At 47.1% G+C, this 23,184-nt stretch overlaps 3 protein-coding genes across 5 annotated transcripts in view; 1 reads left to right on the forward strand and 2 right to left on the reverse strand.

Annotated features, from left to right (window-relative positions):
• Pskh1 (protein serine kinase H1) overlaps positions 1–15,322 on the forward strand; it is a 32,380-nt gene extending 17,058 nt beyond the window's left edge. The window contains exon 3 of the mRNA XM_027405873.2: positions 13,124–15,322. Within this exon, the coding sequence (XP_027261674.1) occupies positions 13,124–13,441 (318 nt within the window). The 3' untranslated portion in view covers positions 13,442–15,322. The remainder of the gene's footprint in view (positions 1–13,123) is intronic.
• A 139-nt stretch (positions 15,323–15,461) lies between these two features.
• Ctrl (chymotrypsin like) lies at positions 15,462–17,435 on the reverse strand. 2 transcript variants are annotated; one of them, XM_027405875.2, is made up of 7 exons: positions 17,381–17,435; positions 16,666–16,769; positions 16,497–16,576; positions 16,309–16,390; positions 15,976–16,156; positions 15,765–15,898; positions 15,462–15,675 (listed from the first exon to the last, which is right to left on the reverse strand). In XM_027405875.2, the coding sequence occupies exons 1-7, from the start codon at positions 17,430–17,432 to the stop codon at positions 15,514–15,516; spliced, it is 795 nt and encodes a 264-aa protein (XP_027261676.1). In that variant the 5' UTR covers positions 17,433–17,435; the 3' UTR covers positions 15,462–15,513. The 2 variants fall into 2 exon arrangements, with proteins under 2 accessions (XP_027261676.1, XP_027261675.1); XM_027405874.2 differs by lacking the exon at positions 17,381–17,435 and having other exon boundaries at positions 16,666–17,224.
• Positions 17,436–19,834: 2,399 nt separating this feature from the next.
• Positions 19,835–22,197, reverse strand: Psmb10 (proteasome 20S subunit beta 10). Of its 2 annotated transcripts, XM_027405876.2 has the most exons (8): positions 22,022–22,193; positions 21,787–21,874; positions 21,601–21,698; positions 21,353–21,493; positions 21,012–21,127; positions 20,844–20,902; positions 20,133–20,284; positions 19,835–20,013 (listed from the first exon to the last, which is right to left on the reverse strand). In XM_027405876.2, the coding sequence occupies exons 1-8, from the start codon at positions 22,075–22,077 to the stop codon at positions 19,902–19,904; spliced, it is 822 nt and encodes a 273-aa protein (XP_027261677.1). In that variant the 5' UTR covers positions 22,078–22,193; the 3' UTR covers positions 19,835–19,901. The 2 variants fall into 2 exon arrangements, with proteins under 2 accessions (XP_027261677.1, XP_027261678.1); XM_027405877.2 differs by lacking the exon at positions 20,133–20,284 and having other exon boundaries at positions 22,022–22,197.
• Positions 22,198–23,184: the final 987 nt, after the last annotated feature.

A 23,184-nucleotide genomic window follows, 5' to 3' on the forward strand; every position in this document is an offset into this window, starting at 1 on the left:
CTGGTGCCTTTCTAGGGCATCTTTCCTGTATTCTGTCGCCTCTCAGTGGTGTTTCCTATACACCAAGCTCTGTCTAGTATCCTTATTCCTTGCATGGTTTGTTCATACAGCCAACAGAAGGCTCCTACAGGAGGTAGACTCAGAAAAGGAAACCTGACAGACTGAGCTCCAGAGTAAAATAGGAGATTATGTGAGAGAGTGGAGCAGAGGCTAAAGGCTTGTTTATAGGTGGAGCTTTTCTGCCTTGTAGCAGCTCTCAAATAAACACACTGAAGCTTATATTAATTGTAAATGCTTGGTCAATAGCTTAGGCTTATTACTAACTAGCTCTTACATTTTAAGTTAACCCATATTCCTTACTTACACTTTGCCACCTTTATTAACATGGCCCGTTCATCTCCTGCTCCCTCTGTATCTGCCAGCAAGTCCTCTGACTCTGCCCTTACTCATCCCATCATTCTCAGTTTTGCTTTCCACCTAATTGTATCCTGTTCAGCTACTGGTCAGTCAGCTTGTTTATTAAACCAATCACAGCAACATATATTCAAACAGTTTACAGAAGAATTATTACACAGCGTTTCCCCCTTTTTGTCTAATTAAAAGGAAAGTTCTAACTTTAGTATAGTAAAATTATATACAACAGAAACAGTTATCAAGTAAGAATTATAGTTACAATATCTAGTCTATTTGTATTTGACAAAATTAGAAAAAAATATCTATTTTATCTCTAAAGTTTTACATCTAGGGCTGAGATATGGCTCAGTGGTTAAGAGCACTGACTGCTCTTCCAGAGGTCCTGAGTTCAATTCCCGGCAACCACATGGTAGCTCACAACCACCTTGAATGAGATCTTATACCCTCTGCTGGCATGCAGGAAGAAGACTGTATACATAATAAATAAATAAAATCTTAAAAAAGTTTTACATCTAATGTACCTTTTGATCATAATTAAAGAAAACTATAATTTTAACTATCTAGTCTTCAACTCCATCAAAGACCCCAGATGGTGACATGTTATCTAATGACAGGGACACAAGGCCATCTATACAGTCACCCTAGGTTCCTCTGAAATGTTGGGGCATCCAACTCTGGCCTACAGGCCTAGTTTATTTGACAGACATTTTTGATAAACAGAAAATTTTAAAGGACTGTCCTAACTTGTCTTGGCAAAGTTTGGCAGTAGCCTTTCTTGTGTCCTGCTGGTCCTGTTTGGACAGTAACTCAGCAACTGAGACAAGAGCAGTCTCTTTGCCCGGGGCTGACTTTTGTCATAAAGAGAGTAAACTCCATATGGAGTTTCTTCTATGCCCATCATCTTCTTTGAAGTAAATAGGTGCTGCCAGGAGCAGATGTGTCTTGCTGTCATAAAAAATCTTAGGTTAGCCAGGCCTTGGTGGCCCACGCCAATCTCTGTGAGTTCGAGGCCAGCCTGGTCTCCAGAGTGAGTGCCAGGATAGGCTCCAAAGCTACACAGAGAAACCCTGTCTTGAACCCCCCCAAAAAAAAACTTAGGTTATTAAACATATTAAATGCCATATTCTGTAAATCTTTGAAGTGTTTGAAGTTTAGCTATCTATCTGAAATATATCTCTGTATGACCTTGAAAACATATCTAACATGACTACAAGTTTGACTTTTATAGATGACTGTTAATCTCTGTTTTTTGGTTTTTTTTTGGGGGGGGGGTTGAGACAGGGTTTCTCTGTGGCTTTGGAGGCTGTCCTAGAAATAGCTCTTGTAGACCAGGCTGGTCTGGAACTCACAGAGATCTGCTTGCCTCTGCCTTCCGAGTGCTGGGTTAAAGGCATGCAACCCTCCCACCCCCCCAGGCTTTAATCTCTGTTTTTTTTTTTTATTTAAGATTTTATTTATTATGTATACAACATTCTACTTCCATGTATATCTGCACACCAGAAGAGGGCACCAGATCTCATTATAGATGGTTGTGAAACCATGTGGTTGCTGGGAATTGAACTCAGAACCTATGGAAGAACAGCCAATGCTCTTAACCTCTGAGCCATCTCTCCAGGCCTAATCTCTGATATATATATATTACAGTGTTCTGCCCCCATCTCTCCAGCCCTGTAGATTATATTTTTTTAATGAGCTGTATAAGCACAATATTCCAAACAAGAGTAGAAACATACATTGGCATAATAGTAATAACTTTAAATTTGGGGGGCTGGAGAGATGACTCAGAGGTTAAGAGCACAGGCTGCTCTTCCAGAGGTCCTGCGTTCAATTCCCAGCAACCACATGGTGGCTCACAACAGTCCATTATAAGATCTGGTGCCCTCTTCTGGTGTGCAGATATACATGGAAGCAGAATGTTGTATACATAATAAATAAAATCTTTAAAAAAATGACTTTAAATTTGTATTAATAAACTAAAATCTATAGCAGTGTAAAATATCCTGAGATTAACAGCTGTTTTTCTGGGTTAAAGTAGTCTCAATAATCTATCATTTTATACTATCATTTCTATATCCTATCTCCATTTTTTCCTTTAGAAAGAGATCTTTGAATTTAGCTCTTTTGTTTAGCTTTTTTCTGACCTTGACCAATAACAATTTGTAACCACTCCCCCTTAAATGATAATAAGCATCCTATAACCATTATTTTGGGAATGTGGGCATAATTTTCTAGGCTTCTTCCTGCTGACTGGGGCACTGGTAATCTTTGAGGGACCCTGAGAAATTTTAAGATAATTGTTAAGTCTTAGCTGTAGCCCTGTGCTACTAAGAAGACCCCCAGCTTCCTGACAGGACAAATGCAGCATAAAGTGTTATGTATAGGAAATGCCTAATTAGTTGGATGTTGTTAGAAGAACCTCAGACTGGCTCTGGGCCTGTTTGAGACAGATCAGGGATTCTAGAGAGTAGGCTCCACGTGGTTAGGAAAATGACGCTAAAGCCCAGCTCTGCAGGAGGAGCATCAGGGTTGAGGGCAGATCTAGAGAGGCTTCTGGACCATCCTCTATCTATGACTAGAGAGTATGGAAGCATCTGCCATCATACACATGATTGGGCCCTGAGGCAGTGGTGTTCCACAGTCCTGACTTGATACATCAGTCCAAAGTCTAGGCTCAGGCTATACCCCACTGTACATCCCACAGGCCTTGGACATTTGATTCAGTCACTCAGGATAGTAAGGTTTTGCTCAAACTATTCTATTGATTCTTGGTGTTAACTTGGAAATTTATCAGCTATGAAAGGTCCAATTCAAAGATTGCTTTCTTAACTGAGCGGTGGTGGTGCATGCCTTTAATCCCAGCACTTGGGAGGTAGAGGCAGGCGATCTCTGTGAGTTCGAGGCCAGCCTGGTCTACAAGGAGAGTTCCAGGACAAGCCAGAGCTACACAGAGAAACCCTATTCTTTAGGAATAATGCTGACCACTGTTGTTGTGTAGAGCCTATCAGATACAAGGTATTTGAGCTGGGTGTGCTATATCTAGCATCTCCAGTCTCCACTCATTTTACACATAGAGAGACTGGGGCTAGTGTGGTTAAGTAACTTGTCAGTAGTTTCACAACTAAAGGGAAGCAGGCCTAGGATTGGAATGTAAGCCATCTTGGCTTCAGGGACTGTAGTCTGCTTTCCTTGCAACACATGCCTCAGCATGTTGCTAGTGCCTGTTTCAGTGCTTCCTTGAATGTTGTGTGTGGACACACATGTACTTGCTTGACCTATGAGGTCCTAGAGGATACTATGTGTGTCAGCACATACACTCCCAACAGCCCTGGCTTAGCGCACCATAGGTACCTGTCTCAACATTTGCTTGGTTGAAGTGGAGTATTTGTAAGTGATGACTAGAAGCAGTGTTCTGGTTTCTCCTAGGGGAAGTGTAAGTAGTCACTGTAGTCAATGATGCCCTGGGAAAGGTCCCAAATGCAACTGCTATTAGGCAAGATGAAGCAAAGACCTTGCTGGTGGTGTGCTTAGGAGACTGCTGGCCAGAGCTGCTTGTGGGCACAGAGAGTTCATGGAATGTCAGGAGTGAATGTGCTCTTCACTTAGGGCAAATACAGGACATTGAAAGAAGAGGAAATGCATGCAGATGGTTAATATGGCAAAGAGAATTCTAAAGTTTACCCTGTTTAGAGGTGCTGGAATAAAGGCAGTTTGGAAGTGATGGGGAACATGTTGCTGAGGGGCAAGGCAGGCCTGTATGAGGGTGAGAGAAGACTGAAGACACAAAGCCATCCCAAGAGGTGAACTTCCTGTTAGAGGAGACCTCAAGAGGTTGGAGGAGCTGTTTTTAAAGGAGTGAACACAGGATGTGAGTCATCTGTAGATTCATACTGAAGTATAGTTGGGGTTCTCTCACTCAGAGCTGCTGTGTTTCACTTGACAAGAAATGTGACAGTCCTCGGCCTGATGTCATTGCCTTTGTCAAGGGTTCTATTCCTAGAGGCAGGATGTATGAAGAGGCTCTTGGAGGATTGATGGCAGAATGATGGTGCCATCAGCAGTTCTGCTGTCTTTCAAATTTAGAAGCCTGAATTGCCATCCTCCTCCACTTGGGCATTCTGAGCCATGGGTGAGCCTGGGTAACTATACCAGGAACAGGTGGGCTTGGGCAGAGGCTCACAAAGCCTTATTCAGGAGAATAAGTGCCTCTGAGCCAGTGACAGAGTTGGTGGGAGAAGAAACCCACCCTGGCTTCTGCCTGCGAAAAATGAGATGGTGGGAAGTGGTCTCCCAGGGATGGGTCTCTGGGCTATAGGCCAGCCATCCTTGTACTTGGGGCCAAGGGTTCTTGAGAAGCAGTGAGTTAGACTAACACCGTTTAGTTCTGATCACCTTGTCATAAGATAGTTCCCAAAGTTAGCTCTTCCCTGACCCTCTCCTTACCTTACTCTTCCTTGCTTCATTTTCTCATAGCTCTTGCACTCAGGTTTATATGATGGTTTCCCAAATCTATAACTTCCATCACAAGAAGATATAAGTCAGGGATACTGGGACTTGGCTCAGGACCAGTACTTGGACAACATGAGATGGCAGGGACAATGACAAGATGAATCTTTTCCTTTTTTGGTTCTCCTGCCTCGGCCTCCCAAGTGCAGGGAGTAAAGGAGTGCACCACTACCACCCAGTGTGTCTTAGTCTTCTATTTCAAGTAATCTGGACCACATTGGACAGGACCTCAGTTTTGGCCACTATGTATGTGTTAGACATAGACAAACTAGATTGCTGTCACCCCTAGAGAGGCCTTCCTTAATACCTAGCAACATATGTCACTGAAAGGTGGCCTTGTTTGGACCACTAGGTATGGGCAGTGGATTCTCAATGGCTAGAGGGAGACCTATCCTTGGTAGGAATCCTCTTCTAGGGAGCTAAGGGCTGTTCTTTCTGTGATGGGGCATGAGGCAGGCTCCAAAGGAAGATAAGCAGAGCCTGTCCTATGCTACCTCTTGGGCTGCAGGCTCCAGAGTCTAATCCTTGAGGCATTCTTCTGTTGCTGCTGCCCTGGTTACACACTCCCCAGAGATGACAGAAGCAGCTGCCATTCCTTACACTGCTGCATTTATCCCTTCCTACTGAAAGGCCTTGTTCCAAACACTTCAACTTGGCAGCCTTGGCTAGAGCTACCTTTCATCTCTGTCATTTCCACTTTGCACCCTCAGAGGTCCTCCAGCAAAAGGCTGCATTCAGAGGCATTCCCTATGCATGAGTGGTCCCTTCCCTCCCCTCTTTTCACTGTCTGACGTCACCTGGATAGTACCTCCTTGTCCTAGGCTCTGTTGCTTCCAGACTATAGTTCTGATTGCTGCCAGGCTGTCATCTCTCCCACATTCTGACTTATTCAGATTCACTAATGGCCTTGTATAGTCCCTCTGCCTCAACTAGGATAGATGTTAACTCTCTATTGGAAGGAAGGCTGTGGTGACCTACCTGATCAACCTGTCCCCTACTGGCCATACCTCTGTATACTTCCCTTCCCCATGTAGTCTCTCATCTCACAGGGCTACTCTTTCTGCCTAGAATGCCTTGTTTTCTCTGTGTCCCAGTATATGCATGGCACCCCATATTGGGCTCTGGTCCAAATGCTGTCTGGTTCACTTGAGCAGAAAGCTGAGTTACCTTCATCTGTTTACTCATCCTGCTATTCAGTGTTGTTGACCAAGTACCAGTCCTCAACTAAATCGTGCTGTGTGTAGGGTTCTAGGGACACAGACCTCTGAAGACAGAGACCACAACACCTGTGAGTGAGATTCAAACAGCCACTGAGGCTCAATACCACTTCAAAGCTAAAATGGGGACTGGGTATGTATCTCAGTTGGTAGAGTGCTTCCCTAGCATACCTGAGGCCCTAGGTTTGAGCCTGAAGACTACATATATCAGGAATGATGATGTATACCTCAGGAGGTGGAAGCAGGAGAATCAGAAGTTCAAGGTCATCCTTAGCTACATAATGAGTTTGAAGCCTGCTTAGGATACATCTAAAATTTGTTTTAGATGGAAGAAGTTTATTTAAAGAAACAAGGGAAAGAAAGCTAGCTCAGGCCCTGGACACTACTTGGCTTCCACAGAATCCTTGAATGGAAATAAAAGAGAACATTTTATAGCATTCATCTAGATCAAGAACCCTCCACGCTTGCTCCAGGACATTGTTAAAATAGACATTGCTAGATCAGCTGGCATAGGTTGTCATCCTTTTAAGTACTTAAGCTATACTCTGCTTTGACCCTATCCCCTTTCCTATCTCCCTCTGCTTCATGAGCTCTTAGAAGAGACAGTTTGGAGCACAAGATTGCATTTTATTCTCATTTCTCTCTCCTTCCTTCCTCACTCTCCCTTCACTCTTTCTCCTTTTCTCCCTCTCTATTGAATTCTGGGCCTTGTACAGTGATATGCAAGCACTGTATCACTGAGCAACATGCTCCAACCCCTCTGCCTCTATTTAATTAAATTATATTTGTTTTATTTTGTTTTCTCAAGACAAGGTTTCTGCAGCTCTGGCTGTCCTTGAACTCACTCTGTAGACCAGGCTGGCCTCAAACTCAGAGATCCTTCTGCCTCTACCTCCCAAGCACTGAGATAAAAGGCATGTGCCACCACCTGGCTAATTAAATTTAATTTTTTTTTTCAAGACAGGGTTTCTCTGTGGCTTTGGAGGCTGTCCTGGAACTAGCTCTTGTAGACCAGGCTGGTCTCACACTCACAGAGATCCACCTGCCTCTGCCTCCCGAGTGCTGGGATTAAAGGCGTGCGCCACCAACACCCGGATAAATTTAATTTTTAGAAATAAATTTTCTTTTTGGAAAAAAGCCAGGTGGATCTCTGTGAGTTCAAGGCCAGTCTGATCTACAGAGTGAGTTCCAGGACAGCCAAGGTTATGCAGAGAAACCCTGTCTCAAAAAACAACAACAACAAAAACCCTCTATTCTTATCTTTTTTTGTTTTTGTTGCTGTTTCTTGACCTTTTGGCAAAGACTGGTTCTCAACCCTCCTAATGCTGTGACCCTTTAATAAAGTTCCTCATATTATGGTAATCCCCAACCATAGTATTATTTCATTGCTACTTCATAATTGTAATTTAGCTGCTGTTATAAATCGTAATATAAATATCTGATATGCAACCCCAAAGGGATCACAACCTACAGGTTGAGAATCGCTGGGCTAAGACCAAATGCAAATTTCAGGGCTAGAGATAATCCACTTGCCCATTAAACTTATACTACAAAAACAAACAAAACACCAAAACTCTGTTGTCAGCTGAATGCAGCTGAGGATGTCAAGTCAAATGGTAGGGTCACTTGGAGCCCAGGAGTTTGAGACTGACCTGAGAGACACATAAAGAGCTATGTTCTCAAAAACAAAAGCAAAGCCCAGCAAGGCATTATGATACACACATGTTGGGCTTGATCCCAACACCCAGAAGGCTGAGGCTGACCTGTGAGACCTTTTCTCTACAAACTCCTTAAAATGTCTGTTATTTTTCCTTCTTTAGACTGCCCTCACATCCTCTTCCCAGTTGCTCACTCCTTCCCTAGGCACTATGGAATCTCAGCGTGGGAGGGACACCAATGTTGCTGTTTGGATCAGAGCGTTTGCTGGCTCCACCAGTGTCCAAACTTGCTACATTTTTTCGAAAACCAAACCATAACCTTGGAAGCAGTTTCTGAGTGTGTTGTCCTCACTGTTACAATAAGAATTCTGCTCTCCTGAGTAAACCCAAAGCTCTGTTTCCCAGAATTTCTTCTGTGCCCTTTTCTGGGCTTTGATTCAGGCCCCCGCAAGTATAGAAAGAAGGCCTTTGAGGGTGGGAATATTGGGTCTGAAAATATAAAAATACATCTTGAGATAAAGCTGAAGGAAGAACTGAGTCATGGTAGCAAGCCCAGCTTTGTTCCTCCCCTCACACCCCCACACACACCCGGCTGCTAGCAGGACTACCTTCTTATCTCAAAGTTCTGGGCTGTTTAAGGATCCTCAAGAGTCAGGAGGTTGGGTAATGTAGCACATCTATTCCTCACATGCAGCCAGGGAGTGAAAAGAGATTGGGATGCCATGCTCTTAAAACCCAGAACTTTCAAAATCAGCAGAGACTTAGAATTATGTTGTGTTTTTCTCTCCATGTTGAAAGTGGGGAGGCTGTGAGTTCTGTTAGGTCATACAGAGAAGTGGAATTGGTCACTGGGCTTGTAGCCTGACACTTAACCTTTCACCCTGATGCCATCCAGAAGAGACCTGGGCCATTTTTTCTCTATAGTCTGACTTGAGAGTGGTTAGCCTTCTCAAGTCAGAGGCAGTAGGTAAGCAGTGTTTGCTGCCAGAAGGAAGCAGCCGTCTCATCCCTATGCACCATAGGCTGGACAGGTGCCTCCAACCCCATTCCCTTAGCTCAGGCTCAAAGTGAGACTATGTTGTAGCCTTGGGAAATGCTCTTGCCATACCTTGCCACTCAGGTAGAGGGGGCAGAGAAAAGAGAGATGACAAGTTCTCTGAGCTGGAACACAATGCCTTTCTATATTGGTGCCTCTCCCTCTAGGAGAGAGTTGGAGTCCACAGAGGAATGGCTTTGCCCAGGAGAAAAGTAGGAGATAATGAGAGGAAATTGGTGAGGGGATGCTTAGGGAGTGGTCCCTCCCACTCTCTGCAGTTGTCTCCACTGCTGTTACAACCTCAAGAATAGGTACTTTAGCTGCAAGGGAGCAAGGTCTTTGGGAGTCTGTGTACTAGGGAAAAGGGCAGCCTGCTTGATGGTTAGACTCAGAGTGATGATGATTACCTTCCTCCTACAGCCTCAGCCCCACCCAGGCAGTGTCCAGAGACTCATGGAGAATGGCTAGTAGCATATATATGGATGCTGTCTTCTAATCTCCGGATTGTCTGCAGGCAGAGCTGACTGACCTCTCCTGCTAGCCCTCACTCCCTCTTGTGTTTCATATCTGTCCAGATGCAGGTAGAAACCAATGTAAGACTAACAGCTGCTACTTGGGACCTGTGCTGTCTGTCAGCTACCTGAGACCCACGAATGTCCCTGTCCAACCATAAGGATATATACTGAGGTCAGAGTTCTGTCCTTTAGTCAGAGGAAGCAGTTAGAACTTTGGAAACTGAAGGGCGAGGGTGTTTAATCATTTTTCTTTTCCTCATGTCCAGAATGCCTCCTGACCAGTCAGTCATAGCCTGGCAGGGGATGGGCTTCAGGTAGTGACCACTTCCTTGGGCGGTGCTGGATTGGAGTCCAGAAGTGGGCTGTGGACTTACATTTCTGAGCCATGTGGGAGGTCTAGGGAAGCCTTACAGAGGTCACTCAACTGGAGGTCAACCCCTGCCTCACTGTCTGCAAGCTGGATGAGGACCAATTTCCTCTGTTCAACCTATTTGACAACTTCTGCAGTTTTTTCCTAACATACAAAGGTTAGACTGAGAAACATCTGTTAGTATGACTTGAGTCACATTGGCTTGGAGACCACTACCAGCATAGTTGCTCCCAGCTCTTCAAAGATGGGGAGTGTTGGGGGCTTTCCAGAGAGCTGGGCTGGCTCTCAGACAAATGAGTCCATTGGCATTCTGCACACAGTGGCACGAACACAATAATTGATGAGGCGAGAGTCTGGGGGAGTAGGAAGGGTGGATCAATCTGGCTCGCTTTGGCACTAACAGGCTGAGCGCCTGACAGGCAGCAGGGGTTGGTGCCTGGTGTGTGCCTGTGCTACTCTGGAGATGGAGATGTTTAGGATCGCTGTGCAGGTCTGGTGAGAGGCCCTTTTTAAGACAACATCAGACTGGTTGCAAGCTGCAGGAGTCCATGCTTTAACTGGGTGAGGATCTGAATTTCGAAAGTCTTTGATACATCCTTGTTTAGGCTTCTAGTTTGAGTCCAGCATTACCACTGTTCTGCCTTCTGCAGAGAAACTACTACTCTTGTTTGGAGGAGGGTGTTTGTGATAGGTCTCAGGAGGCCTAAACTGGCTTCAAATTGTCTATAAAGTACAGGAATTCCTTCCTGATCCTCCTGCCAAGTATTGGGGTCTTTTTTTTTATTATCACCATCGGTATTTGTTATTGTTTTCAAGTCAGGGTTTCTCTGTGTAGCTCTGGCTGTCCTGGAATTCACTCTGTAGACCAGGTTGCCCTTAAACTCAGAGAGATCCACCTGCCTGTGCCCAAGTGCTAGTACTAAAGGTGTGTACCATCACTGCCCAGCTAAGTTCTGGAATCTTATGTGTGTACCGAAATGCCTGGCTTAGGACTTGTTTCTTCTATTCAGAATCGAGTAAGGGACAGACTCAGATTCATTCAGCTCTGTTCAGAGTACCCTGGGATGCCTTGGAGCCATTTTTCCAACAAGCTAGGCTGGGCTGCAGTATCTTTCCTAGTTACCAGAGTTATAGGGCACAACACAGGTATTCTGATCTACTCTGTTTAGCTCTAGGCTTACTGTGTTCTTCAGATGCTCTGATAGGCCTGCTGTTTCCATCTCATGAGAGGCCAGAGGCTTGTGCTCAGGTGGCAGCAGCAATCCACAGGACTTTCTTTAAAGAAAAAAAAAATCTTTATGTGAATGGGTATCTTTCCTTCCTTCCTTCCTTCCTTCCTTCCTTCCTTCCTTCCTTCCTTCCTTTGTGTTTTTTGCACAGGTTTTGTTTCTCTGTATAGTCCTGGCTGTCCTGGAAGTCACACTGTGAGGCAGCCTCAGACTCACAGAGATCTGCCGGCATCTGTCTCCTGAGTGGTAGGATTAAAGGCATGTGCCATTACTGCCCAGAAAGATGTGCTTTCTAACAGGCAAGTGAGGACAGTGACTGCAAGAAAACCACCTACCTCTTCCTTAGGAGTCCAGACCAGTCTTCTCTCTGCATCACTTCTGTCTAGAAGTTAGGAAGTTGTGTAGCAAGAGGTCAAAGGAGCCCTACTAGGGCCATATGAATCAGCAGGTGTGTGTGTCTTTGTTAACTAGACACATGGATTCTTGTCAGGTGTGCCTAATTGCCCTGGAGAGCATGCTAAGAGGCTCCCCAAGGTGAAGGTGCCATGGAAGTAGGACAGCCTTCACCTAGCAGTAAAGAAAGCAATGGTGCCCCTGGCATCCTACTAGAGCCTGTACAGCAGAACAGGGAATTACCTGGCTGTCTACCCTTTAAGGAACATCAGAGCCCTTTCTAGAAATTCTCTCAGGAGATTCAGGGCCCCAGAACCTGTCCTCTAATGGGTCAGCTTAAGGATCCTCAGCACTTAGCCCCACTAGGCTGAGTTCCATGGCTGCAGCAGCTTCCCCAAAGGATACCCATTTGACAGCACCCACTGTGGTTACTCACTACAATTGTACCTACTGAGTACCTTCTGTGTCTGTTACACCATGCACTAGGGTTCAGTACCATCTAAGGGGAGTAATCAGCTTGGAGCTCACAGACTAGAGTAATTGTAAGCAGTGGGGACTAGGAGAGCATCTAAGGAAATGCCCTTTATCCTTAGAATTTAAGTTCATCCAAGTAAAGACAAGTTAGGGAGGCTGAGATCCAGGGATTGACAGCTGCTTGGTGAGTGACTAAGACAAGGCAGCTCTGGTTACTTGGAGCAGAACAGGTTTTTAGGATCTCTGTAGGAATAGAAATGTACTAGAAGGAAGCTGGCACATACTTATAGGAATTGTCTTTTTGTTTTGAGATAGGGTCTCACTGTGCAGAACATACTGGCCTTAAACTCATGGGCATCTGCCAGCCTCTGTCTCCCAAATGCTCAGATTAAAGGCGTGTACCACTATACATGGCTAATTACAGGAGCTTTTGTGGCTCAAAGAAGTCATACAAACTGAAAAGTGCCTCTTTATCTGTCCCCAGAAGTTCCTACTCTGTCACCAAACTGAGAAATATAGATTCATTAAATGTTGTTTTCTCTTGGTGCCTGGAGGCTGAGGGGGAATTCCTTGGAAGTTAGAAGGTGAGACCCTCTCAGTAAGGATTGTGAAAATCCCTTCTACTCAACTTGGCCCTACAGATGGTTGTTGGAGCTTAGACATAGTGAAAAAAACAATTGGATTACTTAAAAAATCTAGGAGAACTGGAGAGATGGCTCAGCAGGTAAGAACTATCCTTGGAAAGGACCTAGGTTCAGTTGCCAGGACCCACGGAGGGCTCACAGCTGCCTGAAACTCCAGATCCATCTATCCTCCATGGGTACCTGCACACATAAAAAATAAATGTTGAAAAAAAATCTCCCAGCCAGATGTGGTGGCACACGCCTTTAATCCCAGCACTCAGGAAGAAGATATAGGTAGATCCCTGTGAGTTACAGGCCAGCCTGATGTACATATTTAGTTCCAGGACAGCCAGGACTATACATAGAAAGCCTGTTTAAAAAGAAGTCTCCCTAGGGTAGGTTAGGGGTCTTGGCAGGTCCACCTCCTTTAGTCAGGCTTTGGGGACAGAGCACTTAAAATTGCTCCCCAGGGTAGATGATGGATCCCTTCCTCCTCCTCAGACTCATCACCAAGCAGCACCTGCTTAGTAACTGAGTCAGCACTGAGGAGAAGAGAAAGGAGTTCTAGTATACTGCATGAGAGGAGGAGTGCTGCCCAAATGCAGGGTAGATCCTAGTGTTACAGTGGAGTCATCCAGATGGGAGGGCAATGTTGAGTCCTCTCACACAAATGCTTGTCTTTGGCTTCTAGCCCTGGCCTAGTGTATCTAATCTGGCCAAGGACTTCATTGACCGCCTGCTGACAGTGGACCCTGGAGCCCGGATGACTGCACTGCAGGCCCTGAGACACCCATGGGTAGTAAGCATGGCAGCCTCTTCTTCCATGAAGAATCTGCACCGATCCATCTCCCAGAATCTCCTCAAGCGTGCTTCCTCTCGTTGCCAAAGCACCAAATCTTCACAGTCCACACGTTCCAGCCGCTCTACACGCTCCAACAAGTCACGCCGTGTTCGGGAGCGGGAACTGCGGGAGCTCAACCTGCGCTATCAGCAGCAGTATAATGGTTGAGCCACACACTATTGTCTCATCCTGGCCACTCTCTGCTTTGTCACCTGGGCCCAATAACTTCTCTGTATCTCGGCATCATGGCCAGAGCTTGTCTATACCCAGCTCTTCTCTGTGCCGTTAGTAGTCCCTACCTCCTATCATAGGCCTGGGCCTGTTATGATGGCATGGTGGCCCAGGATCATCTAAACTGGGAGCCTGGTAGGCAGCTGCTCTGAGTTGGAAGAAAGGGCAGGACCCAGTCCCCACTGATGTCCTTAATGTTTGCCTCTTTCTTGGACCAGAGGAGTCTATATAGTGTTAAGTAGAAAGAGTCCTATGGTTCAGGACTCTGAATCCATTACTTTTATAGCCTCCCTTTCCTCCACAAAGCATTGGTCTAACTCCCATCCTATGTCATGCTGACCCTTAAGATTATGCTCCAGTGGGAGGTCTTGGATTAGATTGCAAACCCCAGGTGTCTCACTGGTCCCTTAGGCCCAGTTAGATCCAAGCAACCCCACCATTTTCCCTAGCCAAGAGCAGTCTTTCTTCATGGTGCCACCAGGAACCCCTTCTAGCCCCCAGAATTGCCAGGACCTCTTGTGGTAGGACTGTGGCAGGACCTTATCTTTAGACTCCAGCCTCTCTATGAGAGAGATCCTGCCTGTCGGCCTCTGTACCTTTGCAGAGCTGAGTATTGTCTCCCTCTCCCTACTTGGATGTCCATTTCATTCCCCAGCTGTGAGGGGTTAAAGGGAGATCCACTGCTGCTACCTGGGGGATGGATGTTCCTGAAAAGGGTTCTCCTCAGAATTCCATTTGTCAACCTTCGTTTTATCTTTGGGTATTGCCCTTTGCTGGTTCCTTTTCTAAAGCTGCCATGCCCTCTTTACAGCTCCACAATGGCACCATCTAGTGTCTGGTCTGGGTATAGGTGGCCGGGGGAGGGGTGGTGACTGGTGCACACCCTTGCAACCCACAACCGTCGAAAAGGAAGAGGAAAGAAAGGAGTTGCTGAACTGGGGGAGAGTCCTGGGCTGCTCAACTCCCCTTCTGCTCAGCTTCTTCAAACCTCACCCTGGAACTTAGCCGTACTGTGTTACCTGCCTCTGAACCCCGGGTGCCTTGGGTGCTGACCTTGCTGTAAGAGCTGGCCTTGCCCTATCTGCCCTGTGTCCACTTCTTTTCATAGCATTAACTTTCCAGGTTGGCCCCACTGAGTCAGGCTGGAGGGAGCTCTTTTGGGAGGTAGGGTAGTGTTGCAGGGGCTGCTTTCCCAGAGAACTGAGCCACAGCAGTTCCTATAGTTGTCATGGTTTCCCTACCACCACATTAGGCTGGAATCCAAGCTCCCTCCCTCTGTAGCTGCTCTCTGTGGGTAGGAAGGGGTCAGACAGAGCCTTGCTTTAGCCTTAGCTAGACTAAGCAAGCCTCTGTCAGCAGGAAGTCTGATTCCCACTTAGCTCCTTTCAGTAGGCAGCCTTGGGCTAGGCCCTCTTTCTACGATGCCACCTCCATTGGGATACCAAAGAGACCACTCTGTGCCAAGTCAACTGTGCCTTCTTTACCCTCTCCTTACATCCTCCTGCCCCTGAACAGGAGGCCGTGGTGGACCTGAGCCTCACAGCCTCAGAATCCTTTTCCCCCACTAGTTCCCCAGGAATCTCTGTGGGTGTGAACCACTGGGGATTTATTTTCTTTCTTGCCCAAAATATGTCTGGTTGTGAGGATAGGGCAGAGGGAGTATGTGCCTTGGGCCTTTGATAGGTCCACCAGGCCTTCATGCCATGGACCATGGATGGAGAATGTGTAGTTATTTATTTTGTGTACTCTGTAAATGTATCTTCTGTATCCAATAAACAGGCGCCTCCCCAGGGAAGGCTGCCATTTTTTTTCTGGCTACCCTGACTGTGCCATGGGACTAATGGATTGTTCAAAAAGAGGAGTAGCCTGGGATGACAAAGTCCAGGTCAAGGTAGAGTTCTCAAGAACCAGTCCTTTCCACTAAGCCAGGATGGAAGACAAAGGTACACAAGAGAACTGAGCCTGGTGTCTTTATTGGATTGAGATGGGGAAAGGATCTTTCGAACAGTTTAGTTGTTGGCCATGACCTGGTTGATCCAGGTGTTGAACTTGCTAACCCGAGCGTATACTGCTGGTGCTCGCACATTGCAGTTCTTAGTGCCCCAGGAAACAATACCAGTAAGCACCCATGTGTTTCCTTTCTGGCAGACAAGAGGACCTCCTGAGTCACCCTGAAAGGGAGGAAAAAAGGAAAAGTTGGTATGTCAGTTTGGGGAAGTATGCCATGGGACAGTTCAGAGGACAGAGTGCCTATGCTTACCTGACAGGAAGAGGCACCTGAGGCACCTGCACAGATCATGGAATCAGTAATATCTGAACCCCAATACTGCCGACACTGATTCACAGTGACCAGGGGTAGAACTACTTGCTGCAGACGTGCTGGTGTCACATTGCCTGTGGGCCAGGAAAGGTGGTCAGGCCAGCCCAGGATGCTTATTCTTGACCCCCCTCATTCTTACCCGAGTTCTTACCCACACCACTGGTGCGGCCCCAGCCAGTGGTGACACATGTGAGGCCTGCAGGTAGTGCCTCATTTGAGGAAGCCAGGCAGACTGGTGAGATTCGTGATGTGTACCGGGCTGGTGAGGCGAGCTTCAGGAGTGTCACGTCATTGTTCAAATTGGTGGGGTTCCAATTAGGGTGTGAAATGGCCTATGGAGCCAGGAAAGAGCCATGGAGAGCTGGAACCAGGTGCAGGTCCCCAAGGTTGGTGCTCAGGGTTAGGTCGGGGCATGCCAGAGTTTATGTGTCCAAAGCCACCTGAAGCCCATTTTTCCTTTTTCCATGTGCAGCCAGGTACTTACCTTCGAGATGGATAGCACTTGCACAGGCTCAGCATTGGAAGATCGGTCATATTCTCCCAAAACAACAAAGTGTCGTCCAGGACTGCAAGGATAATGGGAATGGGTAGCTGCTAGGGAGTCACAGAGGGGGAACCCAAGGGAAGGAAGTGAAAGAGATGGACTGGGCAGGGAAGGTAGATTACACTCACGTGACTTGGCAGTGGGTAGCAGTGACTACCCAGTTTGGGCTGATGAGAGAACCACCACAGAAGTGGTAGCCATTGCTTTCCTAGGGTCAAAAGTTAGATATCTGAATGGGCTTAAGTTACCCATAGGCATAAGGCATGCAGGACCCTGATCCTCCCCCAGAGTGTGTACCTGCAGAGACACCTGCCAGGGCCAGGAGCCAGGCACTGCGTTCTCCCCATTGACAATCCTCTGGGTGGAGCTCAATACAGGTGTGATGGCAGGAACACCACAGCCTGAACACAGGGCTGGTAAGGATCCACATCCCAGCCTACCTCTCCCTACATTCTTCCTTAAGGTGCCCCCAAGCTGCATATTCCAGAGGGATGAAAATCAAGAGGATTACTCTCTAGCCCTTCTCATGGGTGCCTTCCAGGCATACACAGCTATATTGGTTACTCCATCCTACCATCCTTCAAATGCCACAGCATCACACCGTAACTCCATCACACCAACCAACCAACCTAGTCCTAATGTTCTTAAGGCCACTTTTCTACCTGATTCCTGGGGTCTTCTCCTTGGCCCTCTATTCTAGGCCTGAGCAATTGAAGTCTGCTTTGTATAGACTATACACATCTTTCGTGTTTTCCTGAGTCTTCTCAGGTCTGGCTCAATCTCCTGTCTCATTTGCGAGACTGGTCCTTGGCTCTTCCCTCACTCCCAGCCCTGAAGGCTCTTTTTTTTTTTTTTTTTTTTTTTTTTTTTTGCCTAGGAACATCGGTTTTCTTTTGCCTGCACTGTCCATTTCTCTTCTAGCCAGGCTGGCTTCTTCTCTGAGCCCCTAAACAGGAGCTGGGAGCTAAATTGTCCTAGGTTGTTCAATCAGGGTTGCTTCTAGCCCACTTACCCCAGGAGGAGCCAAGGAGGACCAGGCTGAGGGTTAGGCTGAGCAGTAACATTGTGGAAGATAATGGATGAGGTTGAGACTAGCTTGGCTTTATTTATGGGTATCCTTGTCCTTGGGCAGAGGTCTTGAGCTTGAGACGAGGCCAGCTGTGTGGTCTTAGCACACTCCCACACCTGCCTAGGGGAGGTCTTAGGCCAAAGTCCTTGGAATTATCACGTAGCCAGGTGTGAGGCTCTCACCTTGGGGAGGTGGCTCCCCAAACTTTGGCTTCCTATTGGCGTTCTGAACCACCTACTATCTCAAGTGTTGGTCACTGGGTACCATGGACATATGGCTTAACTAGGTCTAAACTATCAACCTGGTGGCTGGAACCTATGAAGTTTCCCAGGGCTATCAGGAGTGGACTCCCAGAAAAGCCTGCTCAGAACATAGGGGTAAGATGATTGGTGGAAGAATGGTCAGATGTATCCAGCTCTGCTGTGAAGGCCAGGGATGGAGGTTCTGAATCCTAAATTAATCATTTCTCATCAGCATGGAACAGGAGTCAGAGGTTTGCCCAGAGATGCTGACTGTCTTACCAGCACGAGGAAGGATGGGACACAAATCCTCACATGTCTAGCTCTAAGACCTACATTTCTGTAAGTGTGAGTGAGCCCTCAGTGACTGAGACACTCTGGACGAAAGCTGGAAGTACAAGAGTGACAGCCATGAAATCTGTTTCTAGACCTCAGATTGCCATGGGCAAATCTGTCCACAATTCATGTGTTACTGAGCTCCAGGCTGAGCTTAACCAGTGGAGAGAGAGAAGGTGTTTCTGTGTGCAGAGTTGAGCAGGTGAGTTGGCTTGACTTTTTCTAGGATATCAAAGGCTTTAACTGGTTCAAGAATACCTCAGTATAGGGGAGGGAATGGGAGGTAAGGAGGGAGTAGAAACTGCAGTTGGGATGTAAAATAAATATTAAATATATATATATATATATATATTTATATACATACATACATACATACATACATACATATTGTTTTGTGAGAGGGTTTCTCTGTGTAACAGTCCTCGCTGTCCTGGAACTCACTTTATAGACCAGGCTGACCTCAAACTCACTGAGATCCAACTGCTTTTGTCTTCCAAGTCCTGGGGTTAAAGGTGTGTGCCACCACTGCCTAGCCAATTTTAAAAAATATTAAAAAATAATGCCTCAGTCTAAAAAATGAAAGAAGTAAATGGGTAAATAAAGGAATGGATAAACATAAGATCAAATACAACAAAATGTGAATTATAAAGTCTGGTAGACATATGTTTAGTGAACAATTCCCTTAACTTTACTATTGTATATAAAATTTTTATAATAAAATGTTAGGGTGCCGGAGAGATGACTCAGCGGTTGAGAGCACTGACTGTTCTTCCAGAGGTCCTGAGTTCAATTCCCGGCAACCACATTGTGGCTCACACCACCTTGAATGAGATCTGGTGCCCTCTGCTGGTGTGCAGGCAGAAGATTGTATACATAATAAATTAATTAAAAAAAATAGAATCTAAAAAAAAAAAAAAAAATGTTAGGGAATACAGTCAGGGGCCAAGGACATCCAGCCTGGAAAACCTCTCTGGAGAATGTGGTTTATCCATTCTGAAGGCCCAGTGGAGCTTAGCTACTCTGAGAGCAGGATGTTCCCACCAGCACCCAGTGGGCCTGGCACTCAACAGGTGCTTATTTAGCAAAGGTTTCTTGTTAAATGTGTCATCTTTTCCCATGAGTCCATGACCCCTATCAGCCCAGAGAACTTGGAGTCAATTTCCCTACTCACAGCCCCACATGTGCAGACAAGCCCTAGCTTTTCACCAGTGGCTCACACATGCCTGGTCATCTGAGAGTGACATAAGTAGAGGCACTGTAGTGAGGAGTGCTTGGTGAGAACTTGCCCTTAGTTGCTCTATCAGCATTTTAGCCCCTTAGGATCCTGGGTGGACCTGGTGGCAGTAGGGGGTCACTGATAAGCCAGAGAAAGGCTATGAGTAGGGGCTGTCCATGGGGTCTTACAAGACGGGGGCGATTTGTGGGGTAAGCTTCTACCATGTGGAGTTAGGTTTGGGGATGATAAGATGTAGCTTTCCATCTCAAAGCCTGCTGGCTAGGCCTGGGATTCTGAATGGACAGATTCCTGAGGTAAAGATGAAGAGCAGGCCAGGAACCAGGCCTCAGGGTCCTTAGATACCTCTGCCACAAAGCTTCTATGGCTGCTTGTCCCACTCCTCAAGAATGAGACAGTCGTGAGCTCATTGGTTAAGAGCATTGGCTGCTCTTCCAGAGGTCCTGAGTTCAATTCCCGGCAACCACATGGTGGTGGCTCACAACCATCTGTAATGAGGTCTGGTGTTCTAGCCTGCAGGCTGACATGCAGACAGAACACTATATACATAATAAATAAATGTAAAATAGAAGAAAGAATGACACAGTCTTCTGTTTAAATGTTTGTATTTCCGGGGTTTATTCCCCCTGTACCAAGCTCTAAGTCTTAGGCCACTTTATTCCACCTCCATGGTCTGCACCGTTTCCTCCAGAAGCTCCAGGTTCAGAGGTCTTACTTCCTGGGTCAGGACAGCTGTGGTTCCAGGAGCAAAGTGGTAACGGCCAGTTCTAGAAGGGAGGAGGGCCAGCCTTTCAGCATGTATCCTGTCCTGTTCTGGAAGACCTCCCATTTGCCACCCTGGCTAAGACTGCAGTCCCCCTATAGTCCTCCCTCCCCCTGCTCCTACCTCTGCACTGGCTTTGTGGGAGAGCTCAGTGTCCTCAGCAGCTGGGCGCCTGTTGCAGTGATCACACATGCATCCACACTGCCTCCAGAGCCCAGGTCACCCAGGATCCCTGCAGTGATGGCTTCCACCAACAGCTCTTGTGCAGCCTCCAGCTGTGGTAGTGTGAATGACACTAAATGAACCTGGTGTTGTCTCACTCTGAGGATTTTGTTAATCTTGAAGCCTAGACAATTTGCCATTTGTGCAAGCCCAACCTCCTTTCCCTTCATTCCCTTAGCTTCTGACTCCCCCTCTCCCAAAACCCTGTGTTCCCTCCACCCACTGTCCTGTGTACAAACTTCTCAGTGTCCCTTACACTTATAAGGCCCCTTCCAGCAATCCTCCCACCCACCAATGTAGTCCTCTGTCACTGAGTTTCTCTCTGGGTCTTAGTTATCTCTATTTCTATCCCACTCCAAAGTCCAGACCTGAAACCTCATATACCACTGGGCTTTACCTCTTCCTTCCGTTAATGATCCTTTGTGGGCTTCAACTAACCAATCTAACCTTGATTCCCGACTGGACCTTCAACATTATTCAGTCCCTACTCAGGTGTTACCTTCTTCCCTACAAGCCTGCCTTATTTCTATATTTGACCAGGGTTTTTTTTTGGGGGGGGGAGGGGGGCACTCCCCACCTGTGAGCATGAAGTAATGGGCTGAAGTTGCTCACCGTCATGTTTGGCTGGAACCTGTCCTCCAACAGTGCCAAGGCTGCATCCTGTCCAGAGCCTGAAGGTGGAAAGGGACATCTGAAGTCAGCTGTAGCTGCATCTGGGAAACAAACCTTGAAGGTAGGATGGCAGGGGAAAGTTCGTGGGGAAAGGATGGAAGCACTCACCCAGGGCAGTAAAGGGCAGACGGCTGTAGGAACCGTGGGGGTGCACGCCATAGAGTTGAGGCCCGGTCAGATCAACCCCGCCCACGATCAGTGATGCTCCCACGTGGCCTTGGTACCTGTGGACCAGTGGGCGCTGATATTGCCAGCTGGTGCCAGGCCCGCCCCTTATGCCACTTCTCGATCTGAGTCCCACCCCTTCCTGTGACCTGGCGTTCTACAATTGCTTCTTCCGGAACTCAATTTTGGTTAGACCCCGCCTGGCTTCTTCCGGTCTCTCTTCGGTCCCCCACTCCTGTCGACCCCGCCTACCTGCAGATGACCCCTTCACCCTACTTCCTCACCGGAAGAGTGTCTGGCGCAGGATACGGGTGACCGTGGCCACCCGAGGCTCACGGCCGGTGGACAGCGCGTGTAGCTCCATCTTGGAAGCTGCCATCCGCGTGGTCATCTCAGTGTCCGCAGCCACTCCAGCCCCACAGCAGCTGAGGGGAAAGGGACGGCGGGTGTGGACAGGGATGTGCAGGGGCAGACTAGGGCGTGACAGTGCAGCTTTTGTTTGAGAGTGGGGGCTGGGCTGGGGAATTCTTACTAGATTTTGGGGGCGATGAAGTGGATCTTCTCGCAGCTTTTGTCCACCACGACCGAATCGTTAGTGGCCCGCGTATCCGCGCCCAAGATAACTCCATCCTGCAGAGGAAGAGCCCGGCCTTAATGCCCACCCAATATTCTCCACATTGGCGCCATTCTAGCCCTCCAGGCCTATCACCCTGCTCACTCGGAACACAAGTCCCGCGATGGTAGTCCCGGTTTTGCGTGCATGAGGGACCCGAAGGCCCGAGAGGACCTGTTCCAAGGACGCATTCCTGTAAACAATGGGGTGACTCGCATTTCAGCTCTGATTCTAGGGAGGATCCTTGAACCCGTCCCCAAAACACCAAAAAGAAAAAAAAAAAAAAAGGCCTACAGTTGAGCACCAGCTGCTCGAAACCAAATCTCCACTCCCCCTTCACCTCTGGCAGTTCTCGAAAGAGAAGCCTCCTCTGTGTTCCACTGCCTGCTTCAGCATCTCGGGGCAGGAAAGCCAACTGAGATCCGGGGGTCGATGGGTGGACCAGACGAACAGAGTGAAGCCAGGGGATCAGAAAGGCGTCTGCTTCGGCTTCTGTGTTTTTTTTTTTTTTTTTTTTTTTTGTACACTTCCCACTTTCACTTTCACCTCCACCCTAGTTCAGAGGCTAGTATGTTCTGTTTCACTTTCATCTTTTTCTTCTAGTCCCAGGTAACTTAAGGAAGTGCATGCTGTAACCCTGGCCAGGATGGTGCTCCTCTGTTCCTCCATTCCCATCTCATCTGACACCCTGCCCCCCCTCCATGTGAGCACTGCAAGTACATGTAGATATGCAGGCAAAACACATGCACATACAATGCTTTAAAAATAAGTATAAATTGCCGGTCGTTGGTGGCACACGCCTTTAATCCCAGCACTCCGGTGGCAGAGGCAGGTGGATCTCTGTGAGTTCGAGACCAGCCTGGTCTACAAGGAGCTAGTTCCAGAACAGCTTCCAAAGCCACAGAGAAACCCTGTCTCGAAAAAAACAAACAACAACAACAAAGTATCAATTAAGTCCTTTTAGGTTTAATTATGTTTATGAGTGAATGTGTCAACATGCATGCTAGGGGCCCACCAAGGTCAAAAGAGGGCTTCATGAGGGTACTGGGAACCAAACCCAGGTCCTCTTCAAATGCAACCAGTGGTCTTAACTTCTGAGCTATCTCTGAAGCCCCAAATTAAGCCTTCTTTAGATGAATTGTCATTCCTTCAGATCCTAAACATTTTTCTTTTTGGTTTTTGAGACAGGGATTCTCTATGCAGTCCTGACTGTCCTGGAACTCAATCTGTAGACCAGGCTGGCTTGAATGCAGAGATTAAAAGCCTGTGCAATCACTGCCTAGCTCTAAACTTTTATTTATTTATTTATTTATTTATTTTGAGACAGGGTTTCTCTGTGTAGCCCTGGCTATCCTGAAACTAGTTCTGTATACCAGGCTGGCCTCAGATTTACAGAGATCTGCCTGCCTCTGCCTCCCAAGTGCTGGGATTAAAGGTGTGTGTCACCACTGCTCTGATCTATTTATTTTTATGTGCATTGGTGTTTCAACTGCTTATATGTCT

This window comes from Cricetulus griseus, chromosome 3 (genome assembly GCF_003668045.3).
Source record: "Cricetulus griseus strain 17A/GY chromosome 3, alternate assembly CriGri-PICRH-1.0, whole genome shotgun sequence".
In the NCBI taxonomy this organism is placed as follows: Eukaryota; Metazoa; Chordata; class Mammalia; order Rodentia; family Cricetidae; genus Cricetulus; species Cricetulus griseus.